Source organism: Mesoplodon densirostris, chromosome 14 (assembly GCF_025265405.1).
Source record: "Mesoplodon densirostris isolate mMesDen1 chromosome 14, mMesDen1 primary haplotype, whole genome shotgun sequence".
Lineage (NCBI taxonomy): Eukaryota > Metazoa > Chordata > Mammalia > Artiodactyla > Ziphiidae > Mesoplodon > Mesoplodon densirostris.
This window is the reverse complement of record NC_082674.1, coordinates 5,200,113-5,217,382: the sequence shown is the minus strand read 5'-3', so window position 1 is coordinate 5,217,382 and position 17,270 is coordinate 5,200,113. Positions and strand designations below refer to the sequence as shown.

Genomic DNA, 17,270 nt, shown 5'->3' with positions numbered 1-17,270 from the left:
ACTAGGAGTCCCTGTGAGCAGGGACTCTGTGTCTTCAATGCTAGCAATGAGTCCCCAGTTCACACAACACTCCTTGCTCCATCTGCATCTCCAGATTCTAAGGGTGGTTTTTAAAACGTAGCCACAGAACAGGTAATTAACTATTTCTAGCCTTTCATTTCAAGTTAACGAGTGAGATACATACATTCTTCCATGAGGTTTAGATGAAGCAAAGGAAAATCAAAGTGGAATACTCAGAGTTACTATTCTTTTCCCCTGCTAAACACACAGAATCCATATTTATTCTTTTTTTCCCAGTAGTGAAAGGTTGATCACTGATTTTGATGATGCTCTTGTAAACTTTGGTAGATTTGCAAGTGCTTGTCTCTGTGGATGTAGGCAGAGGAGCCAGGCTGGGATGCTTTCTGATGCCGCCTTCCTGGGCTGGCACCATGAGGAGACACGGGAGGATGAGTGGGCTCACCTTCCCAGCATCCCAGATCATTTTGGCTGCAAAACAGAGTTGAGAACATTCCCAAGAGAGAAAACCTCAGTGTATGTGGATGGACCTGGAGGGTATCATGCTAAATGAAATGAGTCAGACAGTGAAACACAAAGAATCTATGATTTCTCTTATATGTGCAATCTACAAGACAAAACCAATAAGCAAACGGAACAAAACAGATACAGGCTCATAGCTACAGAGAAGAAACTGGTGGTTGCCAGAAGGAAGGGGGCTGGAGGATGGAAAAGATAATGTGCAGGAGATTAAGAGGTACACACTTCCAGCTGTAAGATCCCAGGGATGCAATGTAATATAGGGAAAATAGTCAATAAGATTACTCAGCCATAAAAAGGAACAAAATTGGGTCATTTGTAGAGATGTGGATGGACCTAGAGTCTGTCATACAGAGTGAAGTAAGTCAGAAACAGAAAAACAAATATCGCATATTAATGCATGTATGTGGAATCTAGAAAAATGGTACAGATTCCTGCCCCTATTTGCAGGGCAGGAATAGTGATGCAGACGTAGAGAACGGAAGGGTGGACACGGCGGGGAAGAGGAGGGTGGGATGAACTGGGAGATTAGCATTGACATACATACACTACAGTGTGTAAAATAGGTAGCTAGTGGGAATCCGCTGTAGAGCACAGGGAGCTCAGCTCGGTGCTCTGGGATGACCTAGATGGGTGGGATGGGGGATGGGATGGGAGGGGGGTCTAAGAGGGAGGGGATGTGTGTGTTCGTATGGCTCATTCACTTCGCCATGCAGCAGAAACTAACACAACATTGTAAAGCAATTACACTCCAATTTAAAAAAAAAGACTGTAAAAACTTTATATGATGACGAATGGTAGCTGGTCTTACTGTGGTAATCATTTCATAATGTATAAAAATATTGAATCACTATGCTGTACACCCAAAACAATATCCGAGTGCATGTTAATTATTACTCTTTAAAAAACAAAACAAAAAAAGACACCTGTTTTCCCGGTGGTAGAAGTTCCCCTTCCTGTACACCTCCAATCCTCATATTATTTTCAATCTTCAAGACAGCAGTCAACTAAGAGTATAAAAAAGATGGAGCCAGACAGGATTTACAAAAGTAACCTGTATTCCAGCCAAAATATCTTTAAAAAGAAATCCCTTCTAAAGGCGGGGGAGGGGGGACAAACTACATAAGACACAATACACTTAAAATATGTATTGAAATTACAAATCAAACTTTTCCATATGATTCCAAAGTACAAAACACAACATTAAAAGGCATTCAAACAGCTCTTTTATACATCACAGTGTTAGTGGCACAAAACGTACTGACATTTCAAAAACACAAACCAAACTTGTTTTTTTTTTTGTTTTTACCACCACTTGTCAAATACATAATGTATACATGTGCATGACTCACTCATGCATATTTTTATACAAGATTAAAATACACCCATGGTAAAGTGAGCATGGAATGAAGGAAAGGTCGGGTACCTACCCCTCCCTGAAGGCTGCTGGAATCTCGGAAGACAGGATTGTGCAAACCAAGGACGGGGAGACCACGGGCTTTACACACCCAAACGGCAGCCTCTCCTGGTTAGGATGCATCCGTCATTCTGCTTTAATGCAGCCACTTCTTTCCAGCAGGCATTTTTGACAATACAAGTCATAACTCTTTATTGTGTTTACTTTCATAAGGGCTTGGGTTAATGATAAGGAATAAACAAGCTTTGGTATTTTTTAAAGAGACCTTCAGGAAGCTTTATACATGCAAAATGTTTTCTTTTCCCTTGATGATTTTACTGTGATTTATATACACATACCGGGGTATTTATTAATCAACGAGAATCTGAGAAATATACAAAAAACCCACCCTGGTTCTTTCCAATCCTCTCATTTTTAAAGACAACCAAGGGAAAATGCTCTCTTCTAATTTGCGAAATGACCTTTAACATTTGTAACATAGGAAAGATAAAATCATCTTGGAGTAATTTTTGCATATCTGATACTCCCTTTCCCCACCCCGGGAACTGGCCTGGTTGCTAAACCGGTTGTGTGCAATAATATGCTGTAAAGAGAATTTGTTCCCCTTTAAAAAGATGCCAGAGGTGGCAGATATTGGTCCCTCAGTCCCCTGGAGGTGGAGCAGACACTGGTCTGGACAGCCATGCGTGCAGTCAAAGGCTCTGCGCATGCTCAGGTCCTAGGTCGGTCTCTGCCCCGTGAACATCTACAGAGACGCCTCTGAAGGCGCTGGTCCCCTGTAACGATGGCGAGCTCGGCCGGCCAGGCTGAAGGATGCAGGGCAGGGTCAGGCTCAGAGACCAGGCATGGCCGGGGAAACCTCACAGCATTGTCAGTTACCAAAGGGACTCAGGTAACCCCACCCAGACAGGGGCAGGCTCAGCCGTGGGCTGTCTCCGTGCCCTTCCACCCCTCCTCCCCAGATTTAAAGGCCTCTAAATGAATAAACAGACGTGTGCTTCCAGAGAGTCAGCAGGAAAACCACCTGTAAAAGTGTCATTTTTAATTAAGACCACCTCCTAAGCATCGAATCCCCAGGTTTTACTGGGAGGGGATGGAAAGGTCAAAACCCAAACCGCGGGCCACCTTCCCACATCCTGTTTACATCTGACATCAAGCCTGGTTCATACTGCATCCCCACAAACTATGGGATGGCGTTCCTCCCTGAAAGAAAAGGAGTCAGATGGGGGCGACGCAAGTCTGTGTAAGGATCTCAGTGCGATCCCGCTGGTATCTTTCTAGGGAATAGACAGTTTTAGGTTTTTTTTTTTTTTTTTTCTTTTTTTTTGCGGTACGCGGGCCTCTCAGTTGTGGTCTCTCCCGTTGCGGAGCACAGGCTCCGGACGCGCAGGCTCAGCGGCCATGGCTCACGGGCCCAGCCACTCCGCGGCATGTGGCACCCTCCTGGACCGGGGCACGAACCCGTGTCCCCTGAATCAGCAGGTGGACTCTCAACCACTGCGCCACCAGGGAAGCCCCAGTTTTAGTTTTGTTTTTACTGAATCAGACTGAGCACTCTGAGGCATGCTTGACGCAAAAACTCGGAGTAAGTAGGTGCTACTTTGGCCCCGGCCTGCCCCAGAATCTCCGGTGTTCCCTACCTGGGTCAAACCATGTGCTATGAGCAGAGGTAAAGGCACAGGGATGGTTGATGCTCTGGATGTGCATGATTTGCCCACGGACTCTTCTAGGAGAGACAAGACAGCCCGACTCGCTAGGAATAAAGGGACCTGAGCGCTGACCCAGGGAATGCAACCTTTCCAAAGCCTCTGGTTCCCACCCCAAAGGAGGGGGTACTACTGTATGGACCTCTGTATGCAATGGGCAGTAGCGAGCACAGGCAGGATGACCTGGGATGATGAAGGCCTGCTCCGTGGACCACTGGACATGGGCCACGAGCCTGCTGTATTCCATACGGATTTTAAAGCGCACTCACAAATCATGATGCCGTCTCACGCCTGGGCCACTAACCTCATCTTCAGGCCTCCTGGAGTTGTCACTCTCTCCAGAAAAGCCATTCTGCCTCCAGGGCCAATCAAAACATCTCAAGCTACAGAGACCTGGTGCCCAGGCTTCATCCAAAAAGATGGTCCCAGGCATGTTCTTAATGTTACTGAGTTTTCAAATTGCAATTATAAGGAGGATTTTTTGCATGTAATTTTGACACAGACTGGGTTCCTAAATGGCTTCGGTTTCAAAAAGAAAATCAATACTAGAGAGGAAGAGTGAGGTGAGCCTGTTTCTCCGAACTGATGAAACGTTAAGAAGTAAAGACATTTCTCTATGGGAAGGTAAAGCAGGACCTGAGACAGGTACACAAATGCAGAAGTCAAGGATATAAAACACCACCACACTTTACAAATGTGCTTGCCACAAGCAAACATCTGAGATAAAAGTCAGGTTTCGTTTTCATTTTACTCCTTTGTGGAATGCTTAGTAAGTTTTAAAAAAGTTCCACCATGATGAATTTACAACATTTGCCTTTCTACTATGTCTAGAAGTCCCAAGTTGGATGCAATCAGTTTGCTCTTTAAAAGCCATTATTAAAGTCAACTTTCTGTAAAGAACACACTGTCCAAAGGCAATTGATGGAGTTCCGTGTGTCTTACTGATCCGGGCATCCTGCTGCCATGATAATCAACACACACAGCCTGTAAAAGACCAATCAAAATGACTAAGTGAAATGGAAGATTTTTTTCAGCAGGGTAAGCAACAGGAATTGGAACTAAGATGATTTCTCCAAATTAACTTAGTCATTGCAAAAACTGTGAACATCCGGAAGCTTCTCCCCCAGCCCCTGGGAGTCCCCCAGCCCTGATAGGAGGGCCCCCTTCTAGGCATCGATGTCACTATTTGCTTGGTTTCGTCTGCTTGAGGAGACTAAGGCTACGGCCAAACCACAGGGATTCGCAGCAGAACTATTTCCAAGTAAAACATTTGGTTTCTGAAGACATGAAAAAAAATTTACCGATACTTGGGTGAAAAGAGAGGAGCCCTGTGAGCTGAGCTGAATCACTAGAGAGAGAAAAACAAAAGGCAAACCTAAGGATGAACATGTCCTTTCAAATGCATCAGTGTTTTCAAAGAAATGCAATGATACAGGAAACATGTTGATAACAGTACACAGCTTACAGCATCCAAAAAGTCTCCACAAGTTTCAAGAAAAACACAAAGAGCGCATAAGGCTTTCTAAATCTCCTGAAAAGTGGCCGAGCCAGAAAGGTCATTTAACCATAACTTCTTAAAATGCACATTTCAAGAAAAGGCATAGGATGGTTTCAATGCACCTTGTTGATTTTTCACTACTCATTTGGAAAAAAAAAAAAAAACACCTTCTATAAAGGATTTTACTAAATGCCATTAGTAATAAAAAGAGTTGTCATAAACAGAGTGCTTTTCTCAATCAGAACACTTGGATTCTGTCTGAAGTGAGATGCGATCCTTAAAAGACTTCTTCTCTCAGCAACGTGGCGCCAGCTTGAAGCCAAGGAGGAGACGGACAACATTTCTGCGAGAGAAGGTCTCCTAAGCAACACCAGACGTTCCTAGTCTACCACCACCTGGTGGTCCATACAGCAGCTCCCTCGTCAAGTCTGCAGAGACAGCCTCTGTGGGATGTGTCCCACCCATGCCAGCCTTGCCTCCCCCACGCCGGGGTGACTGCACCTAGGGCCTCCGCCAACGATCTGATATGAGTCCCTGAAATCACGGCACCCGGCGTGACACTGTGAAGCTCAATGGGGCACATAAGGCAAGAAACATGTTTAGTGAGAGGGGGATGGCGGGGTGGGGATGGGAGAGAACCACGCTTTCCGGAGGTGGGGTCTTGTTCCAGCATCACGCCTTCCTCTAGGTGGGTAGGGGGTCGTCGTCGCCTTTACTGCACTTGCACTTGCAGCAAAGTACAAACGGAGTGGCCAGGAGCAGGAAAGGCGAGGCCACCAAGAGCAGAAGCCCAAATCCAGCAAAAATGCCCACAACCTGCAGGAAGGAAACAGAGGAGCAGAGGGTAAGTCGGCTGATCTGTAGGTTCGAGAGCTCAAGTGTAGACCACACAGCTGTCCACGCATCCATCATCCACCCACCTCTATCCACCCATCCATCCATCTACCCATCCATCCATCCACCCACCTCTATCCACCCATCTATCCATCCATCCATCCGTCTGTATCCACCCATCCATCCATTCATCCACACATCCATCCACCCACCTCTATCCACCCATCTACCCATCCATCCATCCATCTGTATCCACCCACCTATCCATCCATCCATCCACTCACCTCTATCCACCCATCCATCCATCCATCCATTCATCCACGCATCCATCATCTACCCACCTATATCCACCCACCTATCCATCCATCCATCCATCTGTATCCACCCATCCATCCATTCATCCACACATCCATCCACCCACCTCTATCCACCCATCTATCCATCCATCCATTCATCCACGCATCCAGCATCTACCCACCTATATCCACCCACCTATCCATCCATCCATCCATCTGTATCCATCCATCCATCCATCTGTCCACCCATCCATCCACCCACCTCTATCCACCCATCTATCCATCCATCCATTCATCCACGCATCCATCATCCACCCACGTATATCCATCCACCTATCCAGCAATCCATCCATCTATTATACACACAACATCCACCCATCTTTCCATACATCTTTCATCTCTCCATCTACTCGTCCATCCATTCATGCATGCTTCCCTCATCTACCACCTTTATCATCCATCCATTCATCCATCAATCCATTTATTCATCCACTCATCATCCATCCAGCATCCATCTATCCAGCATCCACTCACCTATCCATCCATCCATCTATCCATATTTCCTTCCCTTCACTTCCTTCCTTTCACTCCACCTTCCCTTTTTCCCTTTTTTTCTTCCTTTCCCTTCTCTTCCCTTCCCTCCTTCCATCTAAATATCCAAACATCCATCCAATTATACATCCAGTTAACCAACAAGCTTCCTCTGTGTCAAACGCTGTATTAGGTGTGGCAAACACAGAGGCACATTAGATATTGGCTCTCAAGGACCACCCAGTCTGGTGGAAAGAGACCATGACTACAACTGATAATAATACATTTTACAAAAACTGCCATTGGGTTCCAGGGTGTAAAGGGAGCCCAGGAGCCAGACCCCTACATTAGCCAGGGGCAGCAGACTTTGCATGCAATGGGAAATGGTTGAGATTATAAGCATTATGAGGATGTGGGTGGTAAACAAAAATGAGTGGGATAAGGCATTCCAGGTGGGAGAACAGAAAGGCACAGGCATGGTGCATTAGGGGGTGACCAGACCTGTGTTATTCCTGGTGTTTAAAGCCCAACATTTACTGCTACGAATTTTGATTTTTTTAAAAAAACATATGTTTACCCCTAGGTATGAGTAAATGCCGAAGGAAATAAACGTCAAATGTAGACATACTGTCATTCAAATCAGGCAGTGAGGCTGGACAAAGAAGCAAGGGGGGTTGTTCTTTAACTGGTCCCCTCCACCAGCTGCTAGAGCCCAGAATCGGAATCCGAAGGTGGAGTTCGTCCGCCACCTAGTGTTCAGAGCGATAAATACATGAACCCCTTGGGCTCACGGTTCTAATCCTGACTCGGTGTGTTCACCTCTCTGGGCTTCAGTTTTCTCAATTATAAAATAAGCAGATGAAGTAAAAGATCTCCAAGAGCTAGTATCAGCTCTGAAGTATGATGCTACGCTGCAGCATCACAGCAGTGTGAATGAAAGTACACTCTTAGATTTTGCTGGAAAATCATCTCACACACGCGCACACACACACACACACACACACACACCATGTTGTTTCTAAATGAGATTGTGCTTATGCTAAGAATCTGTGTTTTCTGCCGACTGGCTGAGTCCATTTGTCTGAACATAATGTCAACGGTGGAATTACGCGGTGTGGATTCAGATCATGCTCTGTTAGAATCACACACACAGATATTTCAGAATACATAAACCCCCCCAGGAAGGCGTCACTGATCTGCAGGGCACCTTGAATAACCTCAACCACCTGGGACACTTTCTCAGTCTCTAGGGAGCCAGGGACTCTTGCACCAATAACACACCAAAGTCCTTCACCAAATGCTGACATTCTTGGTCAATAAGACACCATCTTCATTTTCACTCAGGCTATCTTGTCTCTTTCTTTGCATGCCACTGAACAAGCGATGTTACCCAGTGGGTCCCAGCTGGTGATGAGAGGATATAGATATTGTCAGAGGGAAGTCGGCCAACAATAAAGAATGAGACAGGAAGCAAATACCTCACAACAAAAATAATCACTTCATGAGCATCTTACAAGTACGTGTCAGGCAGAAACGATATACTGTAGGAAGACAGGATGAAGAAGGAATCACGGTGAAACGAGGATCATTCATACGGCAAACCCTGATTTAAAGGAGTGGCTAACCAGTCAGACAGCTTCTCCAGAGGTACACTCATTCAGAACAGAACACAGTTTGTGCGACCATCATAAGCCCCTGTGCACAGCCTGGTGGCACTGCCTTAACAAACGTCCAATATGTGTTTACAGGATGAACCAGTTCAATGGAATCTTAGTAGCTTCTGAATCCTCTCCCCACAGAGTTCTGTGACAAAACCACTCCAGGGCTTGGGAGCACTAACCCAAGTCAAAGAGATGGTGAGATGAACGGGACACATTTAATTCACTGAAACTTGGCATTGGACATAGCCCGGGTGTCTGCCGCGCCCAGGCCTGAATGCCCAGAGGCTGGGCCACTGGCCGAGGGCTGCGCGGGGGTCTGTGGGGGCTGCTCCCATGTCTCCTTCCAGTTCTCCATCCAATGGCATCACCTTGGCAACTGGAAACAGCCATCCTGGGGGTGCTGACGCCACAGAAAGCGACCAACCCTACAAAGTCGGCCTGCCCCTGGCCGCCCCATGGCCAGTTGTTGAATATTCTCACTGCGCTGGCCCTGTGTGTGTTTTGAGGTGGGGGACGGCCGAGCTAAGGGGGCCGGTGGCAGCTGCGTCGTTTACATGGAACGTTTACCGACTGCTCCCACCGCAGTCCTCTCGCCCCACCACAGAGCCCCTCTTTTCTCTGCTTCATGAATATTTGCCGTTCTGGATTGGATAGAGCGCTAGAGGGTTATAGGGTCTGCTTTTGTCCTCTGAGAGAATGGGTTCTCCTGTTGGGAGGAGGAGGTGGACACAAATAATGAAAAACTTCTGCCCCAAAACAGAGTCAGGACACTGAAAACAGCCCCAGGAGAGGCGGCAGGTCCCGCAGGGGTCAGGCAGGTGGAGATGGGGACCTGATAAGGGAGAGACGGGAAGCCGTCTCTGAGGATGGGACCGCCAAGCTGCTGTCTGCAGGAGAAGGACCCCAGCAGGGAACGTGAGGACGGTTCCCCGTGCAGTGAGCCTGGGAGTAGCGTTCGGGGAGCAGGAAGGAGGTGATGTGGCCGGAGTGGAGGGGTGCTGGGGGGAGTGGGATCCCTGGGGGCGGCCCAGGTCTTTTGTTCAGAAGATACGGAAGCTGGGGGTGCACTTCCCGCAATGAGGGAGACCTGGAGAAGGAGGCGATCTTGAGGGAAAATCTAAACTTCTGTTCACGCCTGTTCTAGCTGAAATGTACCGTTAGACGTCCAAGTGGAGACGGCTGGCAGCCAGGTAGGCACGAAGCTGGGAGTTCGATGGGGCCGCCAGGACGGAAACTGAAGTGAGGCAGATATAGCCTTGCAGCCCCGGGGGGGCGTGGGCTCTAGGAATGCACACAGAGGCTGACACGACGTCCCCTCCCTGCCGTGGTCACAAGCACTGGTCCCACCTCCCTATAAACGTAGAATAATGAAACCACAGTTGACTCGGGATAATAATCCAGTCCAATTTTCTCATTTCACCAATGCAAAATCTATGGCCAAAGAGTGATTCCAAAGGCCCCAGTACTTAAGACAGAGAGGACTGGGCGTCTAGTTCAAGTACAAGATTTTCCTGAGCATAGTGAAAAATACCCTCAGAACAGGTCACTGTGTGAGGCCCCTGCCCTGCAGCCCGGCCTCAGGGTCTGAGTGAGGACACCTCCACTATGTGTGACCACAGACATCAGCAATCAGCCGCGTGTGAAATGCCACCCTCGGGCTAAAAGTGAGCTCTCTCTTTACCGCGAGATGGGTCTCCTGCTCAGAAGAAAAGGAAGAGCCAGTGTGGGTGAGACTCCCCCTTGTCAGGTGCTGGCCTCCTAAGGAAGAAGATTTACTTGGCTGAGAAAGAAACGCCGCCCTTGTCTCTTACGCATGATGGCTGATTGCTGGAACAGCACTGGGCAAGGCAAGGGGCGCCTCACAACAAGCGTGTTTCCAGAGATGTTCGCGAGGGCAGGTGGAAGGCCTGGGCTGTGACCCCTCAGTGTGGTCAGGGAAGGGGGCAGCATTAGGACGTGCAGAGCTGGGCATGGACAAGACAGGGAGAGAGAGGGGAGGGTGAGGAGGACCAGGACGACAGCGGGGCCACAGCAGGGCCAGGGAGAGGGACACAGCGCCGCTGGGGGGCTTCCGTCCCGAAGGCCAGTGAGTGATGAGGAGAAAGAGGGGAGGGGCTGCAGAGAGAGACCCAGAGTGGGGCTATGGAATGGGGGCCTGCCCGCCGTCCCAGAGCACCTGGACATCAGCGCCTACTACGACTTCCGGGCGCTAGGGAGACACTGAATACAACTTTCTGGAGTAAATTGATGGAAGATAATCAAGCCTGCATTTCTGCTTAAGAGACTTGGTGAGCAATGCAAAGTGAAACGCCACTCGCGGATAATTGACAAAGCAGATGATGGACATGCCCTGAGCCAGAAGCCCGTTTGAGGGGTAAGGGAATGGAGGCCACCAGTCGGATGGAAAACCAGGAGACTCACAGGGGAAATGAGGACTTTCTCAGCTTCCACGTGGATGCTTTACCTCTAAAAGCAAATTACGAGAGTGAAAGTTCCTTTCAGTAATGGACATGCTGTATCTCGTGCTGGGAGGTGGTTCTAACTACGAAAACTGAAGGCTTATGAGTGAATTGGTCTTAGGATTGTACACGAATGTCTGCTCTGGGTGGGGCTCTTCCACTGCACACCATGTCCCTCGCTAATTCCCAAGCCTCTGGCCTTTTTTCCTGGTTTATATGTCACACACTTTGCTAGTTTTCGTGGCTCCCTTACTTTCCTTTTGACACTGCTCACTCATATTTTATTGTTTACTCCGAATCCAACACTAACGTGTGGACATCTGTCTACAGCCCTGCGTGTCTCCAGGGTTCCTCAGACCCCAAGGAAGCGACCCCTGCACCCCGAGTGCCCTTGTTCAATTCCACCAGCACTGAGAGGGGCCTGAGATCGGGGGGGGGCTTCCTTTGTCCATGTGGTTCCAGGGGTGACTCAGAGCTGGCACTCAGCAGGTGACCCTGGCAGGTGCCGACTGACGACGCTGAGAGAGGCTGGTGGGAGGTGCCCCCAGGCTCCTTCCTCAACAACAGGGGAGGCTATGGACCCCCGTCCAGGCTTCTGCATTTCTCAAGGGCCCGTTCTCTAAATGACCGTTACCAGGAACTGCAACTGTTCCAGGACCCCAGGAACACAAGACACTCCTGAGCATAAGCAGGCACGAAGGCTGAGGTGTGAGCGCCCAGTCCAGCCTTGTTGTTGGACAGGCTGACACGGTCTCCACATCTCTCACGCTCTCCTGGGAAGCTTGCCATGTGCTTAGGGAGCTCAGGCCACGTGGAGAGACAGCTCCTTATGCAGAAAGAGGGCCTTTACAGAGGGAATCAAGTTAAAATGTCATTACCAGGATGGGCCCTGATCCATTACGACTGCTGTCTTCATCCAAAGGGAAGTTTGGACACAGAGACCGATGAGCACAGAGAAAGATGAAGTACTGGAGAGGCGCACCTGGGAGCTAGGCCTGCAGGGAACCACCAGGGGCCGGAAGAGGCAGGCGGGGCCCTCCTACAGGTTTCCGAGGGAGCCCTGCCCACACCTCGACTCCAGACTCCTGGGCTCTAGAACCGTGAGGGAGTCTATTTCTGTTGTTTGGGGTGCTTTTTTTACACAGCAGAGGTGGAGGGGCGAGCACAGGAGCTGGCCGTACTGTCCAGGAGGACGAAATAAAACGCAGCGAAAATCCACTCTCCACGCCGAGGTCGGCAGACTGGCCCTCGGGCCAGATCTGGTCCACAGTCCGTTTTGTTTAGTTTGGTTCTTACAACTTTATGGAGCTATAACTCACATACCTCGCGACTCACCTATGTAATGCACAGTTTGATGGTTTTTAGTGCACTCAGAATTGTGCAACCTTCGCCGCAGTCAATGCTATCACCTGATTGTTTAAAGCGTTTTCCTGGAATGCAGCCACGGGCCTTTGTTGACATACTGTCTGCGGCAGCTGCTTCCCTACCAGGCAGAGCTGATAGTTGCAACAGAGACCTTATGGCCTGCAAAGCCAGGACCGTCTACTGTCCGGCCGCCTGTGGGCTCATCAGCCCTGCCACGTGGTCTGCAGTGAGGATCACTGAAGAAGCACACTTGCAGGGGGTCTCTTTCTATTCCCACAAAACTGCCTGAGTCTCGGTTCCTGCATCTCCCAGACCGCCTGCTTCAAGGCTGTGCTGAGAAATGCCGACAATGTGGTAATGGTCGGAGCCCATCAAGGCTCTTCCCCGCACCCAGGAGCTGGCGCACACCTGAGTCCTGCCTGCAGCTCCCCTCGGTGGGCTCCCCCCGCGCCCAGAGCGCACCCCGAAGTTCGCACCTCAGCCTGCAAAGCCCATGGGGTCAACTCTGATCATCTCTGACCACTGCTGTCCCCATGGACCTTTATGCCATAGTTCCACCCATCAGCCCATCTCCGTCCCCCCTGCCTGCACTGTCCCCTCTGCCTTGTCCCACCTACTCCCATGGTCAGCTCCCCAAAACTCAGTGCTCAGTCATAAGCAACGCCTCCAACAAGCCTTCCCAGCCACACCATCTCAAAGACCCCTCCCCAATCACACCTCCCCTGTAGCTGAATTCACATCATATATATACACATTATCTGTCCCTACATGGAATGTGGGTTCCATCAGAGAAGGATGCATCTATCTTATTCACTGGAGTATTCCCAGCTCCTAGAATACTGCCAGGCACACAACAGGAAATAAATATGTGTTGAAAGTATGAATAATCGCACCAGCTGCACAGACCTCACCACCCAGGGACCTTTCCATTCTTTCCCTCTTACCCTTCTCTGTGACTAATTTGCTCACCTGGGAGCCTCTATGGAAAGCTCTTCCATTAAAGGCCATGCAAGGATTGACTAAGCACAGTGGGTCATTACCAAGGTCAAGAGTAGGTGCAAGCAATCGAAAGCCTGAGGTTGAAGAATCATCATGGGCAAAGTGTGGTGTATATTTATTCCAGGCCTACTGAAAGCATAATCTTAGTCCAGGAAAAATGCAGGCAGAAACCCCATTTACTAGTTGTTTTTCTATATAACAGACCTCTGACCAACTGGCAAGTCTCCTGGAAACCCCACACACGTGTACACACACACTCTCTCTCCCCCTCTCCCCCCAGAGGTCAGAGTTCGAGGTGAGCGGCCTCCTACCTGTGTCCGATGCCAGATGACAGATGCCCTGGAATGACCCAGCTTGTTCCTGCAGGGCCCTTTATCATAATGGATCAGAAGGAAGTCATCCTGAGAAGGAAGGGAAAGAACAGGGGTGGGTGGGACAGTCCTCTCTGTTCAGTGAATGAGTCTTGCCTGGTCCCAGTTTCTTTTTTTTAAGCTCTAGTTGGGGATGTGAGAGAACGAGGATGACAGCAGAGGAAGAACGTACACCCAGAGGGGGCTGCTGCCACCCCAGGTCCCTGTGAGTCCCCAGGCCCTCCGTCCTCCGTGGAGCGTCCCCGACAGACTGCTCACGGGCCACTAGAGGGAGCCCTGCTCCAGCTTCGGTCTCTGCCGCAGCCTGGCCCCCACCCCTCGGGCTCAGGGACTCTGCTGATGCAGGACTTCTGAACAAGTAGGTCAGAGCCCCCTGCTGCCCCACGAGCTGCCCCCAGCCCTGGCTGTGCTTTACGCCCCACGAGTCTCTGCCTGTGCATCTTCCCGCCACCCTGGCAGGATTATCCTGGGATGCAATGACTTCCTTTACGTCTGGTCCATCCTCCTCGCCCTGAAAGTGCTTCCTCTCAGCTCAGACCAAGAAAATGTTCTCAGTACTCAGGAGGAGACCCACCCTCCACCTAACAGTTCCTCAGACTGTCTAGAAGTGAGAGAGAGCTCGAGGGAACGTCCTGCCCACCCCACCACCTCCAGACATCCTCACACCCCACCTCCAGCTCCAATCACCTTCCCCTGAGACAATCTTCACCAGACCGTCAGGTTCTTGGAGCCAGGACCCTGAGCTGATGTCAGCCTCCGTCACCACATCCCCGGCTCGGTGCACGACCCCCAAACCTCAGCAAGCAGTGACCGAGGTACAGGAGTGCGTTTTCTTGGACAAAACCCTCTGCTTCTCCATGTACAGGAGGTGCCATTTTCTCTCCTATTGTCCATAAAAAGGACCAGCTCAGTAAACAGCACAAAAGAGAGGCTGATGCTGTTTGTTCACTTAACGGAGGCTGTAAACAGAGCCTCTTTTTGAGAAAAGGGGAAATAAGCACAAGGCCCAGCGTGTCTGAGACGGGAAGTCAGTCCTGCGAGGGCCGGGCAGAGCCGGTGGCGGCGGTGTCCTTTGGCCCTTAGCGGCCCCTCTGGGTGGTCCTCCCAGGGAGCCCCCCTCTCACCCTGAGAGCCGCCGGCCTCCAGTCTGGTGATTTTATAGGTCGGCCTTGTGGAGCCGGAACACAGGCTGGAGCATCAGGAAATCCTGGCTTTTGGGGGGTTGTAGCGAGGGCCCAGACTGCCACCCCCCGACTCACCCCCTGTCCTAAACCCTCATCTGTCCAAGGAAGCACAGGCGTGGATGAACACACGCCTCTTCTGGCTGGAGCTTGTCCTCTCTGGGGCCATTTCTGATGACTTCTGTCCACGGAGACCCTCTGTTCCTCGAACTCCTAATTCTGTGTTCTTTCACCCACACACCACGGAGATTAACCTCCCACTTTAAGCCTCATTTTCCCAGGCTGCCTCTCACAGCCTTGCTCTGTAGACGCCTAACAGCCTTTGGATTTGTTTTCTGAAACGCAAGCTGAGCTGCTCTGCGTGACCCAGTTGAAAAGTCTTCAGGGCTCTCGCCTGGCAAAGCTGGACAAACCCTGCTGCACGTTACAGTCCCCGGGGCCACCTGGGGAAACGCGGATCCTGACTCCGGGTCGGGGGTGGGGGTGGGGGGGTACCCAGGTCACAGATGCCCCACGTGGCCCTCATCAAGCTGCTGTTGGACCAGTGCTTGGGGGGCTCTAGCCCCCGTGCCAGAGGTCCAGCTCTAGCTCAGCACGGAGACCTGGTCACATTCCCCGCCTCGGCCTGACACAGACCACGTACAGCCCACATCCTTCCTGACCACGTCCTGTCCTCTGGAGGTGACCCGTCTCCCACATTCTGCCCTCTGCCTGGTCAGCTAACTCTCCATAGCTGTGCCCACACCCCACTCCCACCCCAGGCCCAGTGACCTGCCCCGGAGGGGCTGCTGGGGACTCCACACCAGCCGTCTTGTAGCACTGCTCACGAGGACCTGGTGCTACTAGGGGCTTCTCAGTCGGGAGGTCAGCAGCCCCTCAAGGTCACGGATTTTGCCAGCGACGTCCTGGCAGCCCAGGCCTCCACGCGGAGTTGAGTTGCCAACACTCAGGGCATGCTTCCTGAGCAAAACAAAAGCCTTCTCCTTAACAAAAGCACTCCGAGATGCTTTTACAATATAAAAGTGATTTCATTGTGACTTTAAGTTCTTGGATTAAGCCCTTGGGTATACCCACCACAGGGCCTGCCAGGAACCTAGGTGCGTGGTGAGAGTGAACGTTTCCCTTACATTGTTCAGAGGAGCCTCATCAAGCTTCTGGGTGGAAGCAGAAACAATGGTGCTGGCGAAGGAGAGCACGGTGGACCAGATGCCCGCAGATAACAATGAATTCCTCAGAGCGGCTCCACCACGGAAGGTTTGAGACTCCCTGTCCTACTCTGGCTGACAGGGACTGGTCGTACCCAAGCTGTTGGGTCTTAGGGTCTGAAAGATCAGAGAATGGATGCCGAATCCATTCCTCATTCCTTCGGTGCTTTGGGGAAAGATGGTTAACCTTCCTGGACTGCTTCTTAAAGTCAGGAAATAATCATTCCACCTCTCACAGAATGAGTGCCCGTAGGAAACAACAGAGCTGTGTAGCCCAAGTCACAGATAGGTTCACCTTCAGCCCACATAAGCATCACTTCATAAACAGGGACCATTTACCACCACCTCCAAAAACGATAGAAGGCGAGCGGGTCCCTTCTGTCTGTAAGCGGTGAATGTTGGGCCTGCAGGGGCAGCAGAGAAGCAGTGCGGTCCTGGGCCTCAAGGGTGAGGGCGGGGCCTGGCGGGGGCAGGGGAGAGGACGAGGATGGAAGGAATCACCCTAAGATGACCGATAACTCCGGGAGGGGTACGTGCCCAGGAGCCGGTGCTCAGAGAGGAAAATTCCCGAGAGGAGGGAATGGGGACGTGTAAGCCCCTCCTCCGTCTCAGAAGCTCTGCTGCTTCCAGACACACGTTCACACACTTGCCCTAAATCACGGCTACTGTCCTTGATTGACCGCTGCAGAGTCGACCCCCTGTCCTCAGGGTCTGTTTTCTGTGGTCACAGGGTCACTTTTCAGCAGCTCATCATCTACAGAGGAAAACAGGCCAACCTTGGCCCCGAGGACCCTGACTTTCAAGCAGGAAATTGCCCCTCTGTCCCTGGTCCGTGCAGAGCCAGGACACAACGGGGCCGCTGGCCGGCGGGGACTGTGCTTTAGAGCCGAGTCAGATGGACACACAGACAGAAAGAGAGGGTGTCTCTCCAGAGACCAGAGCACAGAGAGAACAGCCTTGGGCTCAAAGGGGACAGACCTCGGGGAGGTCCAGGTAGCAGGGGAGGTCACAGCAGAAGCAATGCTCCCTCTGGAAATCTGTGTCTGTCCATTTCTAATACTTCCCCCAAAAAGTCTACCAGGAGATTTGATAACATGAGGTTAAAACTGGCATTTCATTTCCTTTCCCCTTTAGGAAAAGTTGATAAGGAATTGCAAATTGCAGGCCAGACTTTAGATAATATAACATAATTTAATAATCAGTTTGCAAA

The 17,270-nt window shown here is 50.6% G+C and overlaps 1 protein-coding gene across 8 annotated transcripts in view; it reads right to left on the bottom strand.

Moving 5' to 3' along the window:
• Positions 1–1,597: 1,597 nt before the first annotated feature.
• RNF144A (ring finger protein 144A) overlaps positions 1,598–17,270 on the bottom strand; it is a 116,567-nt gene continuing 100,894 nt past the window's right edge. For all 8 annotated transcript variants that reach the window (XM_060116716.1, XM_060116715.1, XM_060116713.1 and 5 more), the window contains 2 exons: positions 13,615–13,704; positions 1,598–5,974 (listed from right to left, as the gene is read on the bottom strand). In XM_060116716.1, the coding sequence (XP_059972699.1) occupies positions 5,843–5,974; positions 13,615–13,704 (222 nt within the window). In that variant the 3' untranslated portion in view covers positions 1,598–5,842. The remainder of the gene's footprint in view (positions 5,975–13,614; positions 13,705–17,270) is intronic.